The following is a 23,012-nucleotide window of genomic DNA, read 5'->3' as shown; positions in this document are numbered from 1 at the left end:
TGCCGATCAAGTGAGACAATTCCAGACATGGAGGGCAGTAGTGAACTATTGCACAGAATTTCAGTAGACGAGAGAAGAGAGTAGAGAAGATAAACAGTATTCAAATCACACCGTATTCCCAAAATCATGAATATCCGCACCTTCTTCCAGCATAGCAGAAAGGAAAAAAAAAAAAAACAGGAAATTATAACTTAAAATCAAATCGTACTCAAACCACATCACATCCCTATACACCCGTCAGGGGGGAAAAAAAATAAATCCCGTGCCTAATAACCAACAATAACCTGCTAACACGACCCATAATTACCTGCGTTGAAAGAGCTCCCATCCCCACTCCCATGACAAAGCCAATTACCATTCCTAAAGCGTAATTACCGATGTCACTTGCTACCAAAATAAGAGTGTGGCCAAATGGACGCGAGAGCCTGTTGTGGAAGTGACATGTGGAATTACTGTTTGTCCTGGCGTTGTAATTTGATAGGGGGTTTCAATGGGAGGGAGGGATTTGTATATATATAGTTTGTTGATGTATTGGTGGCACATTGAGTAAGGATGGGTGGTGGTGGTGGTGATTTTCTTTGTGGATTCTTGGCTTATTCTCTCTCTCTCTCTCTCTCTCTCTCTCTCTCTCTCTCTCTCTCTCTCTCTCTCTCTCTCTCTCTCTCTCTCTCTCTCTCTCTCTCTCTCTCTCTCTCTCGTCTAAATCACACTCCTCCCTTCCTCCTTTGCATTCCTTGGCTTCCCCTTCTACTTACTCTCATCTTGTCTCTCTTTCTTAACTTTCCCCTGCCTTCCTTTCTCACTTTCTCTTTCATTGGATTCCGTTCATTTTTTTTTTTCCTTTATTCCTTTCTCTTGGTCTCGTCTTCCTTCCTATCCTTCGCATTCCTGTCTTACCTATTGTTCCTTCCCTTACATTTCTTCGCCTTTCCTTCCTTCCTTTTTTACATCTTTCCTTCTCCTTCATTAAGCCTGTCTCCTTCTACTTTCCTTTCTTCCTTGCTTATGCTTGTGTCTTCCATCCTATCATTTTTTTATTACTCAGATTCTTTTTTTTTTTTCCACTGTCTCACTTTCTTTCGTGTTTATTTTTTCCGTTTCTGTTACTCTTTTCTTTCTTCTTCCTTCCTTCCCATCTTTGCATTTCTCAGATTTTCTTTTTCTGTCTTTCTCATAATATTCCCATTTCACTATTTCTCAGCCACATTTTTTTTCTTTCTTTTGCTCTCCTCGCCTTTCTTCCTTCCCCTCTTCTTCGCATTCCTCTGGCTCTCTTTGTCTCTCTCCCAACCTCTTCTTCCTCCTCCTCTTGTTACATCTCCCCTTCATTTCGATGTTCTCTCTTTCCCTCTGACCATTTTCAGTCTTTACCAATTAAGTTCCTTTCAGTAGTTCTCTCTCTCTCTCTCTCTCTCTCTCTCTCTCTCTCTCTCTCTCTCTCTCTCTCTCTCTCTCTCTCTCTCTCTCTCTCTCTCTCTCTCTCTCTGCTTATGTCTGTTTGTTTTCATATTCTGTGTATCAGTCTGTATCTATCTATCTATCTGTCTATCTTTCTATCTTTCAGTTTATCTTTCTATCAGTCTGTCTGTCTGTCTATCTGTCTGTCAGCCAGTTTGTTTGTCTATATCTATCCATCCATCAATATATCTATCTGTCTGTCTACCTATCTGTCAGTCTGGCTGCCAGTTTATCCAGTTATCTGTCTATCTTTATGTCTATCAGTCCATCTGTATCTGTTCCACTATATATTTTTTTTTCAAACATCGTGAAGGATACAAACAGTCGATGCCAACACACACACACACACACACACACACACACACACACACACACACACACACACACACACACACACACACACACACACACACACACACACACACACACACACACACACACACACACACACACACACACACACACACACACACACACACACACACACACACACACACACACACACACACACACACACACACACACACACACACACACACACACACACACACACACACACACACACACACACACACACACACACACACACACACACACACACACACACACACACACACACACACACACACACACACACACACACACACACACACACACACACACACACACACACACACACACACACACACACACACACACACACACACACACACACACACACACACACACACACACACACACACACACACACACACACACACACACACACACACACACACACACACACACACACACACACACACACACACACACACACACACACACACACACACACACACACACACACACACACACACACACACACACACACACACACACACACACACACACACACACACACACACACACACACACACACACACACACACACACACACACACACACACACACACACACACACACACACACACACACACACACACACACACACACACACACACACACACACACACATTTCCCTGGTATTCAAGAGATGGCAATTTCACATTTCCCTGGTATTCAAGAGATGGCAATTTTAAGCCAAGAGAAAGTGAAACAAGTATTGGCCTTCCCCTCCTCCAACCTGACTTTAATAATCCCTCCCTTCCCTACAGCTGTACGCCCTCCGCCTCCTGATGCAGGGCGACCAAACGCTGCCCAAGGCCAAGATGGCGAACAACTTCCGTCCCGTGAAGGCCCTGCACCACCGCACCGTCAGGACCAACATCGACTTCACCAACGCACACCGCTCCAAGGCCTGCCCCAGCATGCACCGCGAGATGTACTATGCAGGTTAGTGGTAGTAGTTGTACAAGTAGTAGTAGTAGTAGTAGTGTAGTCGAGGTGGTAGTGTTAGTAATGATAGCAGGTTCTGTTGTAACACTGCAAAACACACTGCAGGACTTGATTTTTTTTGTAGATATATTTGTAAACTACTGCCATCAAATGTATCGTCAGCAGACCTATCAGAAGAATTAGGCTTATAACTCAATGTATTTATCTTTTATTTAATGATTTTTAACCCACGATTAGTACAGTACACGGTTTAGCAGCGAAGGAAGATGATGATGATGACGATGATGATGATGATGATGATGATGATGATGATGATGATGAGGAGGAGGAGGAGGAGGAGGAGGAGGAGGATTACACAGGATTACATAGGAAAGCAAACAGCAACAGACCTTATGGTCCTTTCGAGGCTGCTTGTTAGAGAAAACTATGACTACAAGATCAAACTCTACATGTTGAAGGATAAGGATAGTAAAGCAAGAAGGCTCCCCCCACCACCAAACCCTCCAGGAAAAAGTGAGAAAAACCACCATGCAGCATGGAAAAACTGACATGGAAATTTTATAGGAAACATTGGAAAGGAAGCAAGAAGAAGAGAAGAAGGAAGAGAAGACTTAAGCTTGCGATGACGTGAAAGAGGGGAAAGTAGTGGGGAAGGAGAAGGACTGGAATAAAAATGAACAAGTTGATTGCAAAGAGAGTCAGGATAATAATGATAAATAATTAAAGGGTTAAGGGGATGATGATGATGATGATGATGATGATGAAGAAGACGAAGCACGAGACTCAACCCCGACCCTGGCTGACCTCCTGGTCTGTAACTTAGCACAGCGCAACCAATTACTGCCAAAAGCCCGGATAACAAAGGCTAACGAGCCAATTATAATGCAAAGAAAGCCCACCAACACACAATGCCTGTCCTGTGAAAAAAAAAAAAAAAAAGAGAGAGAGAGAGAGACAGCGTATTAACCCCTTCAGCGCGAGGACGTGTTTTATTTTATTTTTTTTCTTGTTTACTTCAGACTATTCTTATTTAGCTTACGACAGAGTTATCGTTGTGAAGAGGTTAGAGGTAAATTCCATCATTCCCTTCAATACTAAGACTCTGTTATTTATTTATTTATTCATTCACTACCGTCAGATTACTTTACTCAGGTGAAGGAAGAGTTCTCTAAGTAAAAGAGCTTAAAGTAGACGTCTTGATATCTTTCCTCCCACACCAACGTACCTTCTTCTTCGTTTCCCCTCCCCGCCTCAGCACCTTCCCTTCCCCCCTCACTTCCCACAGTCCACCACACCTCTCTGCCTACTCCACTTCCCCCCTCCCCACAGTTCTCCCCTTCCACCACACTCCAATCCCTCCCCCATCTCCCCCCTCTCCACACCTTCCTCCACCACCACAGTCGTCTTTTTGCGTCACACTCTTCTTTCACATCCATCCCTTATAATTTACACCAGGAAAATATTGTCGTGAGTTTAGGTGGCATATACTCATTTCACTGTAACCTGATCTAAAATTTTCATCCCTCCGCCTTGAGTGACTAGGTGTAACAATAGATTAACTCTTAAATGTGATACTATAGCTGACTCACTCTAACTTGGTCTAGATTTTCGTCCTTTTGTGGGTATTTCTCGTAGCTCAGTGGCAGAAAGTAAAACAGTAATGTGTCTCTAAATCCTCTCTGTACACCCCTTCGTGACTAGCATTATTTCTGGTATTAACCTGTTGTTGTACCTCAGCATTCAAGATGGAGGGATGGCAGTTTTAGGCCAAGGTAAAGTGAATAGAGTATAGACACAAGGACTTGCCGTGGAAGGGATGTGGAGCCATAATACTGCCTTCTGCCACTGCGCTACGTGAAATAAGCTGCAAAAGGACGAAAATCTGGGTCAAGAATGTGAGACAACTATATACCTTTTCCCCATTTGTATTTTTTATTTCCTTGTCTCTTATGTAAGCAGTCCATATTGATACAGAAAGATATGAATTACGTGCGAGAGAGAGAGAGATGGTCTAATGTGCGTAATAAATTAATAGGGAATAATTGGTACAAAATCTTCGAAACTAGTGAGAATGCTGCCTTGAGATTTACAGTGGTCATTAAAGGAAAGTAGAATAAATAATTAACGAAATTACATGAATACGGGGGAAACTTAGAGAGCAGATAAACGGTCAGGCAGACGGACAGAGAAACAGACAGTAGATTGTTAAGAGGAATGTAAGAACAAAAGGTTATATAAATTAAGTATGAAGGAAACGAACAGGGAGAAGAAAGATAGTTGAAGCGAGATAGGAGATGAAGACGAGAGAGAGAGAGAGAGAGAGAGAGAGAGAGAGAGAGAGAGAGAGAGGTGCAAGCTAAAATAGCCCCAAAAGAGAAAATGAGATAATAAAAGGGGAAGAGACGGAGAAGAAGGGACGAGAGACAGAGAAGAAAATGGTGAAGGAAGCATGAAATAAGGTGCAGGAGGGAGAATGAGGGAAGAATTGAAAGGAGAGAGAGAGAGAGAGAGAGAGAGAGAGAGAAGATAAAAAGAATGGTAGGAGGGAAAATGAAAATAAATAATGTAGAAAAAATGAGGATGGAAAAATATAGCGAAATTGAAAGACTGTGTATGCAGGAATTAAGCTGGGGTGAAACAGGGGCAAGGAGGAAGAACAGAAGAAGAAGGGGAGAGAAAAGAAAAGAGAATAATAAATGGGAATAAAAAGGGAGGAAGAAAGAGTACGAGTAAGAAAGAGAGGAAGAAGAGAAGGCGAGAAAGAAGAGCTGGAATACTAAAAATGATTGGAAAAAATAGAAAGAAAAAGAAGAAACAGAAAGACAGTGCAGCAAATGAGGAAGAGATAAAGAAGAGGAAGCCTGAAGAATATGATAAAGGAAAGCACGCAGGAAGAGAGAACCAGGAAGGAAGAACGAAGAAGAGAAGGAGAAAGAGGAAGCAGGAAGGAGAATAAGAGAAAATATGAACAAACTTGTATCCTCAGTACAGCCCAATAAACAAGTGTTAAGAGTGAACTAAACACTCCCACACTAACTAATAAAATCTCCTTCCCCCCAGCTCCCCTTATCCCCTCATCTCTTCCCTCCAGCTCCCCCTCCCCCCTCATTGCTCACTTCCAACCCCCCACCCTCTCCCTTTCTTCCCTTACCCCCTGCCCAACAGTACTACATATTTTATTTTCGCACACCTGCACACCCACAACCACCCACACCTGCATCTCATAACCTAGGTTATTACACATTCCACTTCTCACATCCACACCAACACATCCACCAGGTAACCCACATTGATATACATTCCACCGTCGATATCCACACCCACACGCACATCCACATCCACACATACACCTTTCAACCTCATCTCCCAGGCACACACCTGCACACACACATCTACAACTACACTTACACCCACACCCACAGCTACACCCACACACACCTAGACCTACACTCACACCCACACCCACACCCACACTTTCTTACCATACAGCTTTCTCTCTAACATTCACTCTCACGCGTGCCCTTGGTCTCTCGACGGATTTCCAGTCTTATCCACACCCACCTACCCTTCCCCACACTACCCCTTCCCCCACATTCATCTACCCATACCTACACCCACACCCATACCTACACCCTCTCATTCTTACCACACCCTCACACACCCTCTTCTCTCAATCCACTCTCACACCATCCTGCATCCCTTCCTTCTTAGCTCTCCTTTTCTTCACCTCACAGAATTAGATACAGCCATAGTCTTCTCGGTAACAAATAGTCATGAAAGGGTCACTGTTTATTCTATTGCTGTTTACCTTCCTTTATACTTTATACTCCTTTGTACCTTTGTATTTTGTACTTCTTTTACACCCACACCCGCCCACATACCTCCTCTTCCCCCACACTCGTTCCCGTTCCCATACTCCTCCCTCTACCCAAACCCACACCCAGGCTTACACTCAGACCTCCCTATCCCCACACTCCTTCCTTTACCCACACCCACATCTCCCTCACACCCAAACCCGCACCCACACCTACACCCTCCTAACCCTCGCCTTACTCTTAGTCACCCTAAGTTCTAACGTGTGGCCAGGGTCGGTGTAAGTTGTGCAGTGTTATGTAATCTCTTGTACTTAGTGCCGTTACATATGGTACTGCACTCCCTGACGTAAGGTGGGAGGCTGTTATTATTTTTTGTAGTAGTAGTAGTAGTAGTAGTAGTGGTGGTAGTAATAGTAGTAGTATACTTTTGTTGTATGTGTTGTTATGATGGTTATATCCAAGTCCATTAAAGTATCACTGTTAACATCTCCACTATTACCAGATTGTCTTTGATAGATGTTGATTCTCTCTCTCTCTCTCTCTCTCTCTCTCTCTCTCTCTCTCTCTCTCTCTCTCTCTCTCTCTCTCTCTCTCTCTCTCTCTTTCTTTCTTTTATCTCTCTCTCTCTCTCTCTTTCTTTCTTTTAGCTTTTAGTAGAAACATTAAGCTACTAACACTCCTCTTCCCCCACAGCTCGCCAGTGGCCCAAGCTATAGCCGACCTCGCTGCTGTAGTGCGTGTTTCAGCAGGGCCCCCACGCGCCCCTCGCCGCCCCCCTGCCACACCCTGCCACCTGTCAAGCCCCCTGCCGCCCCTGTCAACTTTTTTAGATCTTAAAATTCCCCAGCTGTCCTTGTTATATCCCCTGCCGTCACCCCTGCCTCATCTCCCCTGCCAATTTTATGAGACCTTACAACCTCCCTTGCCATTGCCCCTGTCAACTTTACCAGAAATTACAACTCATACCCCCTCCTTGTCATACCCCTGACATCGCCTGCCACCCCCTGCCTCATCTTCCCTGCCATCCCATCATCCTTGCTGGACCTTAAAACTCCCCTGTCATCGCCTTTGCCATCCCTGCCCTCCTCTGTGCCATTCCCCCTGCCATCTGCGCAAAACCCTATAACGCGTCCTTCCATCTTCCTTGTTTTCTCATGTCAGCTTTACTAAACCGTACCAAGCTCTCTGCCATTCTTTCCATCTCCCTTGTCAGGTCTGCTTGCCTTTCTATAGCTCCCTGTCTCTCCCCTGCTATCGTCTGTCAATTTCTTACTGCCCTGCCTTACCTGTAAACGCTCTGTCTCTTGCTGTCATCCTTGTCGTCGTTCCTGTCAGTTCCTCTAACCATTCTGTCGACCTTGCCAACCCTTTCAGTCCCCTGCCGCCGCCTGCCATCCCTCCCGCCTCCTAATGAGAAATGTCTTCAGTAAGCCTGCCCCTTCCATTGTCCCACTATCGCTCCCTGCCGCCACCCCTGCCACCGCTCCCGCCATTGCCCCTGTTGTCAGTCCCCGTCATCGCTCTTGCCATCTCCCCTGACGCTGTTCTTGCCATCGCCTCTGCCTCCAGTCCTGTCACCGTCCCTTGCTATTGCCTGCGTCTTTAACCCTGTTCATCGCTCCCAACCACCACTCTGTGCCATCATCCCCTGCCGGTACTCCCACCATCATCTCAGCCGTGGTCTGCTGCTACACTCGCTACCGCTGTCCTGCCGTCGCCCCTTCCATTGTACCCTATCGTAGTCCCCTGCCATCGCCATCCCCTGCATTCTTAGTGTGTACCTTGCACCATTGTACATGCTGTCACCCTGTCGCCTGGAAGAAACTCTGCTACCCCAGCCCCTGCCACCCTAACCTCTTTCATCCGTCCCTGCCATCGCAAGCTTGCCACCTCACCCCTGCCATCTAACCCTGCCATCTAGAGCTCTGCCATCCCCACCTTGTCACCCCAACCCTGCCACCTCTGCTCCTTTTTAATCCTGCCATCCAGCCCTCACTTAACCCTGCCACTCCTACTGTATCATCCGTACCCCAACGATCAATCCTATCATTTAACCCCTGCCATCAACCCTGTCTTCTGGACCCTGCCATTTCGTAATTATGTCGACCCCATAATCTCCCCAACCACATCTCACGCCTGTCATTCCCTCGCCACCCTGTCACCTCCCCTGTCACTTTAGAGGTGGGAGAGGGGATGGGGAGGCGGGGAGAGGCGGGTAAACCGAGATAATAGTGGTGAAAGGTAGAAAATCGGGGAGGCAGGAAGGGAAGAGGCAGAGGATTAAAGAAGGAAGAGATGGACGTGATGCAGCGTGAGCACGAGTTCGGATGAGGATGAGGCAGGAAGGAAGAGACGAGACAAAACAGAAAACTTGACGAGACAGAGAAGATGGAAGGAAAGTGGAAGAGAAGGAAGCAGAGAAGAGCAGACGAAGAAGAAGAGGTAGAGGAGAAGAAGGGGCAGAGCGCAAGAGGAGGCAGGGACGTGGCTGGGGCAGACTAGAAGAGATGGCAGGGTGTGGATAAGACCAGTGTTCAGTTCAGGCAGGGGTTCGGATGCGGCAGGAGCGATTTAGGAAACAAGATGAGCCCTGAACCCTTTTAAGGGAGGGGTTCGAACTGGAAGGGTTCGAATAAGGAAGGATAAAAACAGAAACCTAAGCTAACCCCTAAACGTCATCTAAGCAGAAGTTCGAATTAAGCAGTGATGATGTAGGGATCTAGATGAACCCTTAGCCTCATTTGAGTAGGTGTTCGAACAAGGCAAGAGTTCCAAAGGGGTAAGGGTTCGAATAAGGCAGGGTCGAAGCAGGAACAAGTATGAACCCCAAATATCAGCTGAATCGTGAGGGGTGAGAGGTGGTGTGATGGGGTGCCCTTGTGTTGTTGGTGTTTCAGTAAGTGCAACACAAATACACACACAGATGAAACCGATAGAGTGGAGACAAAGAGTTGAAACAGAGGCAGAAGTGAAGACAGAAAGGGAGATAGACCGGGAACAATCAGCGAGATGAAGGAGAGAGACAGAAAGAGAGGAAAGAGATGCAAACAGGAACTGATGAAACAGAGGGACAGACAGATAAATGAAGCAGAGAGAAATACAGCCAGAAACAGCAATATTAAGAAAAAGAGACAGACATGGAGGGAAAAAAAAAGATAGGAAACGAGGTTGAAAAAGAAAACAGCGTGCTGAAAGAGCTGCCGCTTCTGTGTACATAGAAATTACCTCGTCATGCATATGTATATTGGAATTCGTACGAGCGAGCAATAATTATTCACTTGCATGGCGCATGACCAGGATCACAGGCATGTAAAATTTCCGTGGCGTAGAGTATACATAAGTGTCCGCATGCATGAATTCGAGCAGACTCATTAAAATCGCTGGCTACTACATACTTAATAAATGCTTTTCATACATATTAATTGTGTGTGCGCATCAGCCAATGGGAGACTGTATTAAAATGTTTATGTGTTCATCTGGAAAGGTGAACGTAGAAGACAAGACTTTTTGACATTCATCCTTTCCCGTTCACCTCTAATGTTTTTGAAGCCTGACTCAGCTGGTTTGGTCCTAACTTACCCCAGTCTGAATGTACAGTACAGAAATAAAGATAGAAAAATAAGAGGAGAAACAGACTAACTTTAAGGGAGAGAAAGAAGGGGGGAAAGGAGGGCGGTTAGAGACGAAACCTGGGAAATCTAGCCGTATAGAAAAATGAAACAGTGAAACTAATGAAGCAGTGAGACATTCTTGTTCATTTTTTGTGTGTGCGTACGTGTGAAACTTTACTAGATATGTAAATAGTTCAGATAGTAGAGTAGTCGGCCCATGAGAGTGACTGACCATAACAATCTTCACCATGAGCCAAAAAAAAAAAAAAATGGTTTGTCCTATTGATCGTGTAAGCTGACAAAGGCGGCTCTATCGGAGGCCTGAAACCCATCCTTCTCTGGTTCGCTCGAATCCCTTTTACACGTGTGGGAATGTGTTTGGGAGAGGGGGATAATCTGGCCGGATGAAGCGTCCCATATTTACGCACAAGCCAATACGCGCTAGCCTTTGTAAGCGCACCGGAGCTGAGGCTGGGAGAGAAGGGGAGAAGAAAAGTGAGAAGAGGAGTACCGGGGAAAGATAAGACTAGGGCGGAGAGAGGAAGAAGATATGAGGGGAGAGGAGAGGAGAGGGAAAGAGGGTTGGGGAAAAATAAAACGCGTTGGGAGAGGGAGGGAGGAGAGGAGAGCGGGGTTAGGGAGAAAGGAAGGGAGATAGGGAGGGGCAGGGGATTGGGAGAGAATGGGAGAAGTGAGAGAGAGAGAGAGAGAAAGAGAGAGGAGGGAGGGGGAGAAGAAGGTAAAAACGAGGGGATTTGGGGGAGAGTGAAGAGAAAATAGAAATTAAAAAGGAAGAAATAGGGTGGAGTAGGGAAGGTAGAGGAGAAAGAAAGGGTTGGGAGAGGGGGTGGCAAAAGGTGTAAGGAAAAATTGGAAGAAGGAGAGAAGAGAGGATAAAGAGGAGAAAGGGGAGGTTGGAGGGAATGCGAAAGAACTTTGGGAGAGGAAAGAGGGCGGGAATAGAGGAGGGGTGACAGGAAGACATAGAAGAGGAGGAGGGAACAATGGAGAGAAGAGGAGAAAATGGGTCGGGAGAGGAGAGAGGAAATAGAGAGAGAAGGGCCAGAGGATGATATGGATGTGGATAAGAAGGAGGTGAAACTGATGGAGAGGTAAGTGGAGGCAATAAGGGTAAGGAGGAGAAAATTGGAAGAGGGAGAGAAGGAGAGAAAGAGAAAAGGAGGGTGGGGATATAAGGAGGTATATTTTGGAGTGAGGACGGGGACGGTGAAGTGGAGGGAAGGGGGAGAGAGGTAAATTTGAACAAGGAAGAGACTGGGGAGGGAGACAGGAAGCTAGTGGACTGCCATACGGAAATAGAACATAAAAGAAGGATAAGTGAAATGAATTGAGAACGGATGAAAAGAGGAATAAAAAATAAAATAGGACTGGGAGAATCCGAAAACAAGATTAGATATATCGTGAATGATGTGTGGCGAGGAATTCATAGAGAAAATATATACATGGCGAATTTGGAATTGGTGTAAAAAGTGGAAGCATAACAACGAGATTACGAAAACGTACAGAAGAATAAAAACGACGAATGCATTAGGGGAGGAGGAAAAATTTAGACGATTCCCAGTGAAGTGAGAGGTGGGAATGAGATAAAGTAAAAAGGTGGACAGAAGATACATATGAAGTTAGTTAAAGTTGAATGATGAAGTAAATATTAGTTACAACAGTGAAAAGTACAGTAATGAATAGTGAAAATAGGTGGTGGAAAACGACAAGTGATGGTACAACGATAAAAAATGAAAATGGAGAAAAAGTTACCATGGTAAAGTTTGAAAGATGAAAAATAATTGAAGCATAATAGTGACACTAGTGAAGTCGACGATATTTACCAGGAAACAAATCTACCACTACAATAAGTGAAACATTAACATCTGAAAACGAATCCAATTGAAAGACCCAAGTAGTTCAGTGGCTTTAGTGTTCAGAGGAGTGGAAATGTTGGCTAGATGCTTAAAGGGGATGCAAGTAGATAAGGTGGAATTTTTTTTCATTTACTGCCTTTAACCTCACCCCATTCTTAGGTGGGAAAGAAGGTCAGGATAATGAGAATGATGATTTTTATTTTCTTTATTATTATTATTTTTTTTTTTTTGAGTGACATCCCTCTCCCCCATCCCTCTCGTCCTACCTCTTCTGTTACTCCTGCCGTAAATAAAAATAACCACAACAACAAATACAGCTAAGGAATGACCAAAACACCCTTCCTCCCCCACTTCATCTGCCGTCCCTCCTCCCAACAACAACAGCAACAATAACAACAGTAAATAACATCCCTCTCAGCTCAACAAGAAAAAAATTAGCCTTAGTCGTCTCCCCCTCCCCCTCAGACATCACCACCACCACTACCAACAACAACAACTACAACAACAACACATCCCTCCCAAGCTTCCTTTTTCAGTAACAAAATTAACAGAAATAACATTAACAAGAACAATTTTGTCTTTCTTCACCTGGCTTAAGTACAACAAAAACAGCAACATCAACAGACCTCTCCCGAGCCTCCGTTTTCATTGACAAAACTAACAGTAATATCGTCAGCAGCAAAGACACATTCGTCCTTCGCTTGGCGCAACATCAACAACAACAACAACATCAACAGCAGACCTCTCCCAACCCTCCTTCTTCAGTAATCAAAGTACCAGCAAGAACATCAGCATCAAGAACACACTGATCCCTCTCTGCTTTGCATCAGAAAGACCAAAAACAAGGCTGCATATAGATCCCAACTTTCCCCTTTCTATAACAAAATTAGCATCGGCAACAAAAACACATTCATCCATCCTTCCCTCTCTCCCTCCTTCCTTCCTTCCTTCCTTCCTTCATTGCAACAACAAAAACAATCCCAGCAACCACGAGTAGTTAATAATAAACCACACGAGTTAGAAATTCACATCAAAATCGGCTTCACCTTCCCTTGCATTCAACATTATAAACAAAACTGTCACCACCACCACAACAACAACAGCGACCACAAATAAAAACTGGCTCATTCTTTCATTGGTGGGCGTAAAACAAAATAAACAAGAGGAATTTAACTAGCTCCATTCCTCTGCCACAAACAGCAACAGCAGCAAAACTGGCTTTGTATCTTTAATTGCAACAACAACAAAATTGACTCCGACTGTTTTTGCTTTCCACAACAACAACAGCAACAACTGCAACTACTACTGCTACTACTACTACTACTAAAACAATGGCTTCTTTCTTCGCATGCCACCACCACCACCACCACCACCAGCAACAACAACAACAACAGACGTCTCTATCACCCCCCTTCCCCTCTCTCTTCCCCCTCCCTCTCCCTCCAGTTCATACCAAATGCTCTCCTAATACTGACCCATTGTATAACATAGAGACGAGAGAGATTTCGCACTTTTGAAACAAGCACTCCATAACAAGGGTGATGTATAGATACTCCTTGCATGGCTGAAAAAAAAAAACTAACTCGCTGCATCTTGTGTGTGCGTGCGTTTTGCGTGTGTTTTTTGTGTGTGTGTGCGTTTTTGCGTGTACGGTCACAGGCTGCAGATTGTCTTAGGTTTGCGTGTCTCGGAAGTACTGTATTGATTCTTTTGTTTTGGTTGTACACTAAAAAAAATAAAAGGGTTGTCAGCAGGAAATAAAAGTATATATAAACGCGCCTTCATTTAACCCCACGCCTGTGAAGTACAATTAGGGACCTGGATGGAATGCTGGCTGTTGAGGATTGTATTCTAAGGGAAGGTTGAGACTTAGAAAAAAAAATCCCTACCTCAATAACCCACATTGTCCATAGGCAATAATTCTAAAACTTCTTCCTCATAATTACTGATGAATATTATTAAAAGGTATAGACTAATTAATTTTCGTGGTAACTATGCATTTTTTTGAGAAGGTATTTTTATAAGGTTTGAAACTCAGTGAGGGAGAACACAGTGAAGAAGGGTCATATGCTGATTATTATTATTATTATTAGTAGTAGTAGTAGTAGTAGTAGTAGTTGTTGTTGTTGTTGTTGTTGTTGTTTTGTTTTTGTTGTTGATGTTGTTGTTGTAGAAGTAATAGTAGTAGTAGTTAGTAGTAGAAGTCATAAGAGTAGCATTTTTTTATATATGTATCTCAGTGAAAAGAAGCTCCAACATCGTAAGCCTCACAGGGATAGTATGTGGCATACTATTGCATTCCATGGTAAATATTCCAATAATGTCTTTGTTAATGGTTCGTGTCTTCACCATCGGCACTGCCAAAGGGGACGGTGGAAGGGAAAACAGAGGAGGGAAGTTTTCAGTGTTGGTTAGCGACTGAAAAAGCGGTGACTGGAAGTGGCCTTATTTGTCACTTCCCAGGTTATTATTCGGCGATCGAGTCACTTCCCTCCTTCACTGCGATGATGCCTGTTATTCTCTTCCTGGTATACCCATTTTACTCTAACGTGGCCTAAGATTGCCGTCTCTCCATCTTGAGTTATGATATTAGCGCTAGACTATAATGCAAGTCACGAAGAAGTGCTGTGGAAGGGAGTTAGAGCCACAGCATTGTCATATTTTACCAGGGAGATGCGTACAATAGGCTGCAAAAGGACGAAAATCTGAGCCAGGTTAAGATAAAAGAGGTATAGGATTAAACTATTTTACTCAGTTAGGAAGCCCCCGATAAAGAAGGATTTAATGTAGGCTGTTTAAGAATTCATTTAGTAAAGTCTCTCCGAAGCTGAATTAAAAAAAAAAAATAAGCTGATGACAAGAATTCAATAAGAAGAAATTAAGTGAAGTAAAGAGAGTAAAGAATCTTCGTAACACCTCCTCCTCTCCGATTTACTTCTGCATACATTAATATTTCCTTGAATTTTGTGTTGATATAAAAAAGCATAAATAAAAAGCAAGAACTCTGAGCCGTAATCTGCAGAAAAATCGCTAAGGAACAGGAAATAATAATCTTAACCATACAGGAATGAATCTCTCTCTCTCTCTCTCTCTCTCTCTCTCTCTCTCTCTCTCTCTCTCTCTCTCTCTCTCTCTCTCTCTCTCTCATTCTTTTTGTCTTAATAATATGGATTCAATACGGTTATACTCAGTCAATAGATTTTCTTATTTTCTCTCCCTCTTGGCATGTCTTTCCTTCCCTCTCCCTCCTTCAGCTCCCCTTCCCCTCTCACCCTTTCTCCTCCCATCTTTCCTCCCCCTCTCTCCTTCATCTCCTCCCCCTCTCTCCTTCATCTCCTCCCTTCTTTCTCCCGTACTTCTTGTACTCTCCTCCTTTCTTCTTCTCTCTCTCTCTTCCCTCCTTTCTCCTTCCTCACCCTCCCTTCTCCCTCATTCTCCTCCTTTCTCTCCTTCCCTCCTCCCGTTTTATCCCCGTAGTCCTTTTTCTCCTTCCTTTCCTTCTCCCTCCTGCCCCTCTCCCTTCCTTCTTTCCCTCTCCCTCCTGTCCTTTTCCCTCCCTTCTTCCCCTCCCTTTTTCTCTCTTCACCGTACTGTCCATAGCAAAGAAAAACCCTTCCATGATTTATTTTATGTGTTACCGACCCCCTACAGACGATTTTATTCAATTACAGAAAAAAATAAAATAAAACTTTGGAATTGAAGGCGTTAATGGAGGTAATTTTTGTATAATTTTTAACCCCAGGAAAATGTAAAACGAATACTGTGGTGAATAAAATGGCATGACGGGAGGAAGTAACAAAAGGGAATATGCCATCGAACTGAAGGGGTTATGTGAGACAAGCCCCCAACTCAGCTCACCTCACGCGCCACTGAGCTCTGAGCCTGGGATTATACTCGACTTGGATCGGTATAGAAGGGATGCTGTTGAGTTTTTTTTTTTTCTCTTTTTTATGGGTGACTTGAGGGTCGTATTGAAATGCTCTCCTTCCTTCCTTCTCGTCGTATCTCCCTCTGTCCTCTCCGCCCCTCCCTTCTCTTCCTTGCCTTTCTTTCCTTTCATTGCCCTTCTTTCTCTTCCATCCCCTTCATTCTCTTCCCTCCTCTTCCTTCCCTTCCTTCCCCTTCTTTCCTTTCCTTGCCCTTCTTTTCCTTCCCCTTCATTGTCCTCCTTCCTGTTCCTTCTCCTCCTTCCCTGTCTTTCCTTTCCTTGCCCTTTCTCTGCCTTACCCTTCTTTTTCTTCCTTCATCATCCTTCTCTTCTTCCCCTTAGGTTTATTATTTTTATGTCTGTCTGTCAGTGTATGCAGATGTTCTCGCCCTAAAAGGAAAAATATATATATAAAGTAAGGAAGTTAAAAACATATATGATTTTGTTTCTTTGTAATGCCTAAGAAGAAACACAAAGACTAAAAAGAAGACCAGAATCCTACTTACACTCTCCCTAATCCATTTACCATGAGCACAATTTTATTTTTACATTTTAAGCAGGATACTACCAAATTAATGCCTCTAGCCAAGAAAGGATATTGAGAAGTGAAAATGTTACTCCTAAAATGAGAAAAGTCTGTAATTGTCCATAGGTAATAAGAGGATACTGGAAATAACGTCATCGATGAGAAAGAGTTAAATGTGGGATGAACATACTCAGGAAGAGTTTGCGTTCTCTCTCTCTCTCTCTCTCTCTCTCTCTCTCTCTCTCTCTCTCTCTCTCTCTCTCCATTGATTGACTGTAGTTTCCCCTCATACTTTACTCACCACAAATTTAAAATTCTTATCAAAAGAAATACGTAAATTATTTTGCTCTTTGCTTTCTTTATCAGTGATGTATAGAGGACCTTAACACATTTCTATTTCCAACTTATCCACTATTCATTTCCTTCATATTTTACTCTCCAAAAGTTTGCATGTCAAAAAAGAAAGAAAAAAAGAAAGATAAGTTTTCCTTGTCAGTTACTTGCACAATCGCGAATACCAAATTAAATATTGACTCTTCTTGTCATTGATCAACTCTCCATTCCCTCACACTTAACTCTCTGTCAGCGATTTAGTCAAAAAATAATGAGGAAAGTTTATATGCTATCCTTGTCAGTTACGTTTATGAAATTCGGACAATCTAAATATAGCCTTACCCTACCTTCCACTGATTGCCTCTACGTTCCCCCTTGGCTAGCGGAATGTTCACTATCCGATAACTTAACGATATGGGGATTGAAAATAAGCAGTTGTGCATTGTTTTATCAGTAATCGATAGAGAGAGAGAGAGAGAGTCGCTTTAATGTTTAAGGCGTTGAGGAACGATGGGTGTTGAATCTGGAGAGAGAGAGAGAGAGAGAGAGAGAGAGAGAGAGAGAGAGAGAGATTTGAGTACCCGTTTGGCTAAATGGAAAAAGTCATTTTATCTTTCCTGTTTTCTTTCCCATGTTCATTTTTTATATTAATTCTTTCATCATTTCCTTACGCCTTTTCCTTTTTTTTAATTTTAATTTTCATTCAGTCTTTTCTTCGTCCTACTTTCCCCTCCCTCGTTCCTTTCTTCCTTTCTTGCCACATTCCTCCCTCCCTTCCTCTCTCTCTCGCTCTCCCTTATTTCCTTCTTCCATCCTTCCTCGCATTTTTGTTCTCTGCCGTCTTGTCTTTTCTTCTTCGTTCTTTTCTTTTTCCTTCCATTCAGATTTCTCATTTCTCTGTACTCCTAACTACTTCATTTTTCTCCTTCCCTTTCTTACTCTTAATTCTCCCATCATAACTTTCATCTTGCTCTTTTTGCCTTCCTTCCTTCCCTTCTTCTTTTCCTCTTTCCTTTCTCCCTCTCGTTTTACATTCCTTCCTTCTTCCTCTCCCTCCTTCTTCCTCCTCCTTTCCTCTTCAGTGACTGGAACCGGAATGGGATTTGTAGAGAATAAAATATGCCGTCTCAATGCGATACCTCAGTCAATAGCAGTTCTTCCTTCCTTCCTTCCTTCTCTCTCTCTCTCTCTCTCTCTCTCTCATTCCTTCCTTCATTCTCAAACCATTCATCACCCTTTTGTTACTTAATTCCTTCTGTTCTTCCGTTTTGTGTTTGCTTCCTTCCACCCTCTTTTATTTCACTCCCTTTCTCTTTCTTCGTTATTGCTTTTCCAGCTTCCCTTCTTCCTTACCTCCTTTTTCAGTCCTGTTTCCTTCCTACCTTACTTTCTGTTTCTCTTCTTCTCCTCTCCTTTCTTGTATATGTTTTTTCTTCCCTCCCTCCTCCTTGCTTCAGTCTTTCCTTCCTTCCTTCCTTCCTTTCTTCCATTCATCCATCATTCTTTCCTACCATCATATTTCCATCCTTCCTTCTTTCCCTCATTCATTCTTATCTCCCCATTATTTTCTTCTTTCCTTCATTCCTTCATCACTTTTCCTTCCTTTATCCTTCCATTCCCTCTTTACTCAGTCTTTCCTGCTTCCCTTCCTTCTCTCTTCATTGCTTTCTGTATTTCCTTTTCTGCTTCCTTCTTCATTAATTTTAATCTTCCTCGCTTCCTTCTTTCCCCATCTTTCCCTCCTTACCCGTTCTTCCTCCTCCTTCATTTTCTCCTTCTCTCCATCCCTTCCTTCTGTCACAACTAAACTCATAAATTCAGCCATTCTACATTTTTTTTTTTTAATTACACCAGGTAAATCTTCAGCTAAGTCTCTCATTCTCATCTTTTATTTACCTTTTTTTTTTTCCTTCCTTTGTTCTATTTTCTCTCCTTCCCGTCACCACAAGAGAGAGAGAGAGAAAGAGAGAGAGAGAGAGAGAGAGAGAGAGAGAGAGAGAGAGAGAGAGAGGGGGGGGAGAGAAATATTCAAAAGATTTCAGTGTCTCTTCTAAATTGATAGGTCTTCTTTAACGCAGCCATATGAAATCGATTTTTTTTTTCTTTTTACATTACTTCCAATACTGTCACTACGAAAATTTTCCAAACGTGGAATAAAAAAAGGAGTCAGTCTAACAAGGAAAAAAAAAAAGCAATATTCGGGGTAACCCTGTGTTCCTTCCTTCTCCTTTTCCTTCCTCTTTCCTTCCTCGTCTCTCCCATTCTCTTCCTTTGTCCTCCTTCTGTTCCATTCTCTTCTCCTCCCTTTCTCTTTTCCTTTCTCAATTCTCTGTCACGCTTCCTCGCCTTTCTCTACGTCCTCCCCCTCTTTCTTCCTCCTCCTCTGTCGTCCCCTCTTCCTTCATCATTCCTTCTTCCTCCCATTCTAATCCCTCATCTTCCCTTCCTTCTGTTCATCTTCGTCTGTCTTTCTCGCTCTCCATTCCTCTTTCTCATTTTTAAATTTTCATCCCTCCCTCCCATATTAATCCTTTTAATCCTCTTCCTCTTCTTCTTTCTTCTCCCCCTCTCCTCTTCATTTTCCTCTTCTCTCTTCTCCCTCCTCTCCGCTTCCATTCTCCTCTTCTTTCTTCCTCCTCTCCTCCTCCTCCTGCCGTTCTTTCTTCTCCCCCTCTTCTACTCTTCCTACTCCTTTTTTCTCCCCCCTCCTCCTTCTCTGCCTTCTTCTCATCTTTCTTCTCTTCCTCCTCCCCTCCCACCGCTCCACACAAGCCTGAGGGCCCAAGGGAGCGAGTGTGTAAAGCGGCTTGGGGTTGATGTGGGTGGCTTTTTTACTCTCTCTCTCTCTCTCTCTCTCTCTCTCTCTCTCTCTCTCTCTCTCTCTCTCTCTCGTGTTTTTCTTATGCTTCACTGCCCAGGAACAAGTCTTTTCTCTTAAAGCCGGACATTTCGTTGGAATGAAGGTCTGTGTGGTCCGTCTGCTCCACTCTCTCTCTCTCTCTCTCTCTCTCTCTCTCTGGTACTAGGTTAGAGTGGGATTAGTCAAAAGAAATGATGTGTTACATTGCAGCAAAGAGAAGAGAACTTTTGATTTGTGGGGGTAGGGTGTGTGTGTGTGTGTGTTTTCCTTCTGTTTTGCCTTCGTCCCAAGTTCATTTTCTTGCACTCTTTCCTTCCATCCTTCTTTTCCCTCTCTTGAGTCCTTCCCTTCATGCATCCAGCCTTCCATCAACCTTCCTTCCCTCTTTCTTTCCTTCCTTCTGTCTTTCTTTCTATCTCAGTCAAGGCTTCAAATCGACTCACCCTAACCATTCAAGGCGACCCGAAGAGTGACAAGATCAACAACGACTACGGCAGCAACAACAGCTTCACAACTGATAATATTTTTTTCTCTCCCCCTGATCCTTGAGCCAAATTTTCTACATAATAATAAAATAAGCATGTGTTTCGAACTTCATCTCGCTGTACCGTCGCGCGAAGAGAAATAAGAACAGAATGAGAAGAAATTATTTGCTTTTTAAATCTTTCCACCGAAGCCTGTAATTTTTTTTTTTATATATTTTCCCAGTCTTCTTAAACATAGGGGTTTTAATATTACAAAGCCATTAGTAAGGTTATAAGTTTACTGTTTTGCATATTTTACAGCCTTTTGTACGATGGAATATTAGGCTGCATCATCATCTGTGTAATTTGTCAGCTTCAGATTTTTCGAAAGTTTTAGGGATGATCAATATACCTTACAATCATAATCACTAAATTCCCTCTCTCTCTCTCTCTCTCTCTCTCTCTCTCTCTCTCTCTCTCTCTCTCTCAAAACTTGCATTTTTTGTTTATTTAACTCAGCTAATTTAACTTTCCTAATAACTGCATTGATAGCCTACTGTGTAAATTCCTTAACACCACTATTGCATACTCTGACAGTAATATTGTATGGTAATTATGTCCATTAACAGATTAACATTCCATGTCCAACATTTTTGAGCGAAGAAAAAAAAAGAGTGATCATTCCGACAGAAATCACGGTTTTTTTTTTTTTTTCACTTTTTATTCATTTATCTGCTTATTACATTTTTGACGATGATGATGGTGAACATAGGCTAAGATAGGGAGGGAGGGAGGGAGGGTGGGAGGGAGAGAAACGTATTGTCTTCCCTTCATCAAGACTTCGGAAGGAAATTGACGATTTGGCAACTGAGGTAGGGCGGAAGGAAAGTGATGAATAGGCAACTCGCTTAAGACATTCTAGTTCTCGCAATTATAACTAATAACATCTACACTTTGGCTAATTATTTCACATATTTCGACTTCAGCATTCTCCTTTACGTTATTCAGAGCTTTCAGATATCGAATTAGTTTGCACAAATAGCATTCGAGAGGATATTTAAATGTAAGGCGCAAGGTAAGTCACCTGGGGAGTCGCGCATGCGCACTAGCTCAGCTCTGAGACTCAGTAGTTTGTTTACGTTCGTTTGCGGAGGTTGATGCTGCTTATTTTCGTTTTGTTTTTCGTTGTTTCTGAGTATACACTGTTGAAGGGATAATATAGTGAAAACAATGCCTCTAGACCATTCGGAAACAACAAATGACTGCTGGGGAAGTGAAATGACTCTTGGAATATGAAAAGAAGGGATCTCAACAATCGTAACTCATCACCGTCTCAGCATCACCGCACCTGCCTCTCTCCATCACCACACCTGCTCTCCACGTCCACCACCGTCACCACCACAACGAGGAAATGACGTAGGTACGGAAATGCACATCGGAATGACTTTAAAATGAATATAATGGTTTAGTTAGATAATTTTATGAAGAATTATCAGCGCAGGTGCGTGATGTTACCTGTTGCCTACCCATTTTCTCTCTCCGTTTTCTGTTAGAGAAGGTTCTAGAAGGGTTGCGGGTATTGCAGGTGCTGTTGGAGATTTTGTACCTCATTTTTCGTGGCGATTTCATGTAAAAAATACACTTCGATATTCTGTTTTCTTTATGTAGCTTATTTGTAGTAGCTCTGTGGCTTGCCTGAGTAAAGTATGGCGAAAGATAGGAATTACAGTGTGCAAAATAAGTCGCTGAGGAAGTGCTGCTGCGAACTCCCTATGCCACGGTTTATGCCTGGATTTAGGCTGGATGCGCAGACAAACCTATGATCAGTTTCATGTCAAGTTATTTATTATTATTATTATTACAACCACCACCACCACCACCACCACCACCACCACTACTACTACAACTACTACTACTACTACTACTACTACTACTACTACTAACACGGAGGGGAGATTGCAAGATATTCCAGGGGCCTTTGTTCTTCCTGCTTAGTAGTAGTACCGGTGGTGGTAGTAGTAGTAGTAGTAGTAGTAGTAGTAGTACTAGTTGCAACTCCAAGCGCATCTTAAACGTGAACCGGGTGGACTGCAGGCTTAAGTTGCCCCTCCTGCGATCCACCATCATCCTTTCGGAGGATAGGGGGATAATTGAGAGACGTTTGTATAACCTGGCAGTTGATCCGGCTAGTTATATCGGTGCCACCACGTGAAGGCGTCCCTCTCCAGAAGCACTTTTGCTAAAACAATTTCTATTTACGAAGGGGAGTTGATTGAGTAAGGTTGTTTGTGTCAGGACCTTGAGAGAGAGAGAGAGAGAGAGAGAGAGAGAGAGAGAGAAGGGGGAGGGAGGAGGGGGAGTGAGGAGGGGAGTAAGAATGAGAAAGGAAAATAAAGCAGGAAAGAAAAGGGATGGATTGCAAATGGAAAAAGTAACTAAGAAAATTGTTAGAGAGAGAAAAAAAATGAAAGCGTTAATAGAGTGGAAAATAGCAAAATAAAAGTATATTCTGTTTTTAATCTTGAATATTAGTATGCAGTATAACTTTGGGCTATTCTTTGCTACAGCAATAATTTCTCTCTCTCTCTCTCTCTCTCTCTCTCTCTCTCTCTCTCTCTCTCTCTCTCTCTCTCTCTCTCTCTCTCTCTCTCTCTCTCTCTCTCTCTCTCTCTCAGTCCCCTAGCACATTTTACAACACCGATTAAATTCATACACCAAATTGCATTCGGTATAAGGGCTAATTCGAGTGTAAACATAGGCTAGTGTTGAACTTAGGAAAATTACACATACTAGGCTAACTTGTAC

General features: G+C 43.1%; 1 protein-coding gene across 1 annotated transcript in view; it reads left to right on the top strand.

The window, feature by feature from the left end:
- The window catches only part of CARPA (Carbonic anhydrase-related protein A), a 556,097-nt gene extending 548,675 nt beyond the window's left edge, over window positions 1–7,422 (top strand). Inside the window, exons 7-8 of the mRNA XM_080271217.1 lie at window positions 2,613–2,790; window positions 7,302–7,422. Of these exons, the coding sequence (XP_080127343.1) occupies window positions 2,613–2,790; window positions 7,302–7,324 (201 nt within the window). The 3' untranslated portion in view covers window positions 7,325–7,422. The remainder of the gene's footprint in view (window positions 1–2,612; window positions 2,791–7,301) is intronic.
- The last annotated feature ends 15,590 nt before the right edge of the window (window positions 7,423–23,012 follow it).

Source organism: Coenobita brevimanus, chromosome 45, assembly GCF_032717465.1.
Source record: "Coenobita brevimanus isolate Jiangsu-jjx chromosome 45, ASM3271746v2, whole genome shotgun sequence".
NCBI lineage: Eukaryota > Metazoa > Arthropoda > Malacostraca > Decapoda > Coenobitidae > Coenobita > Coenobita brevimanus.
This window is presented reverse-complemented; position numbering and strand designations above follow the sequence as displayed.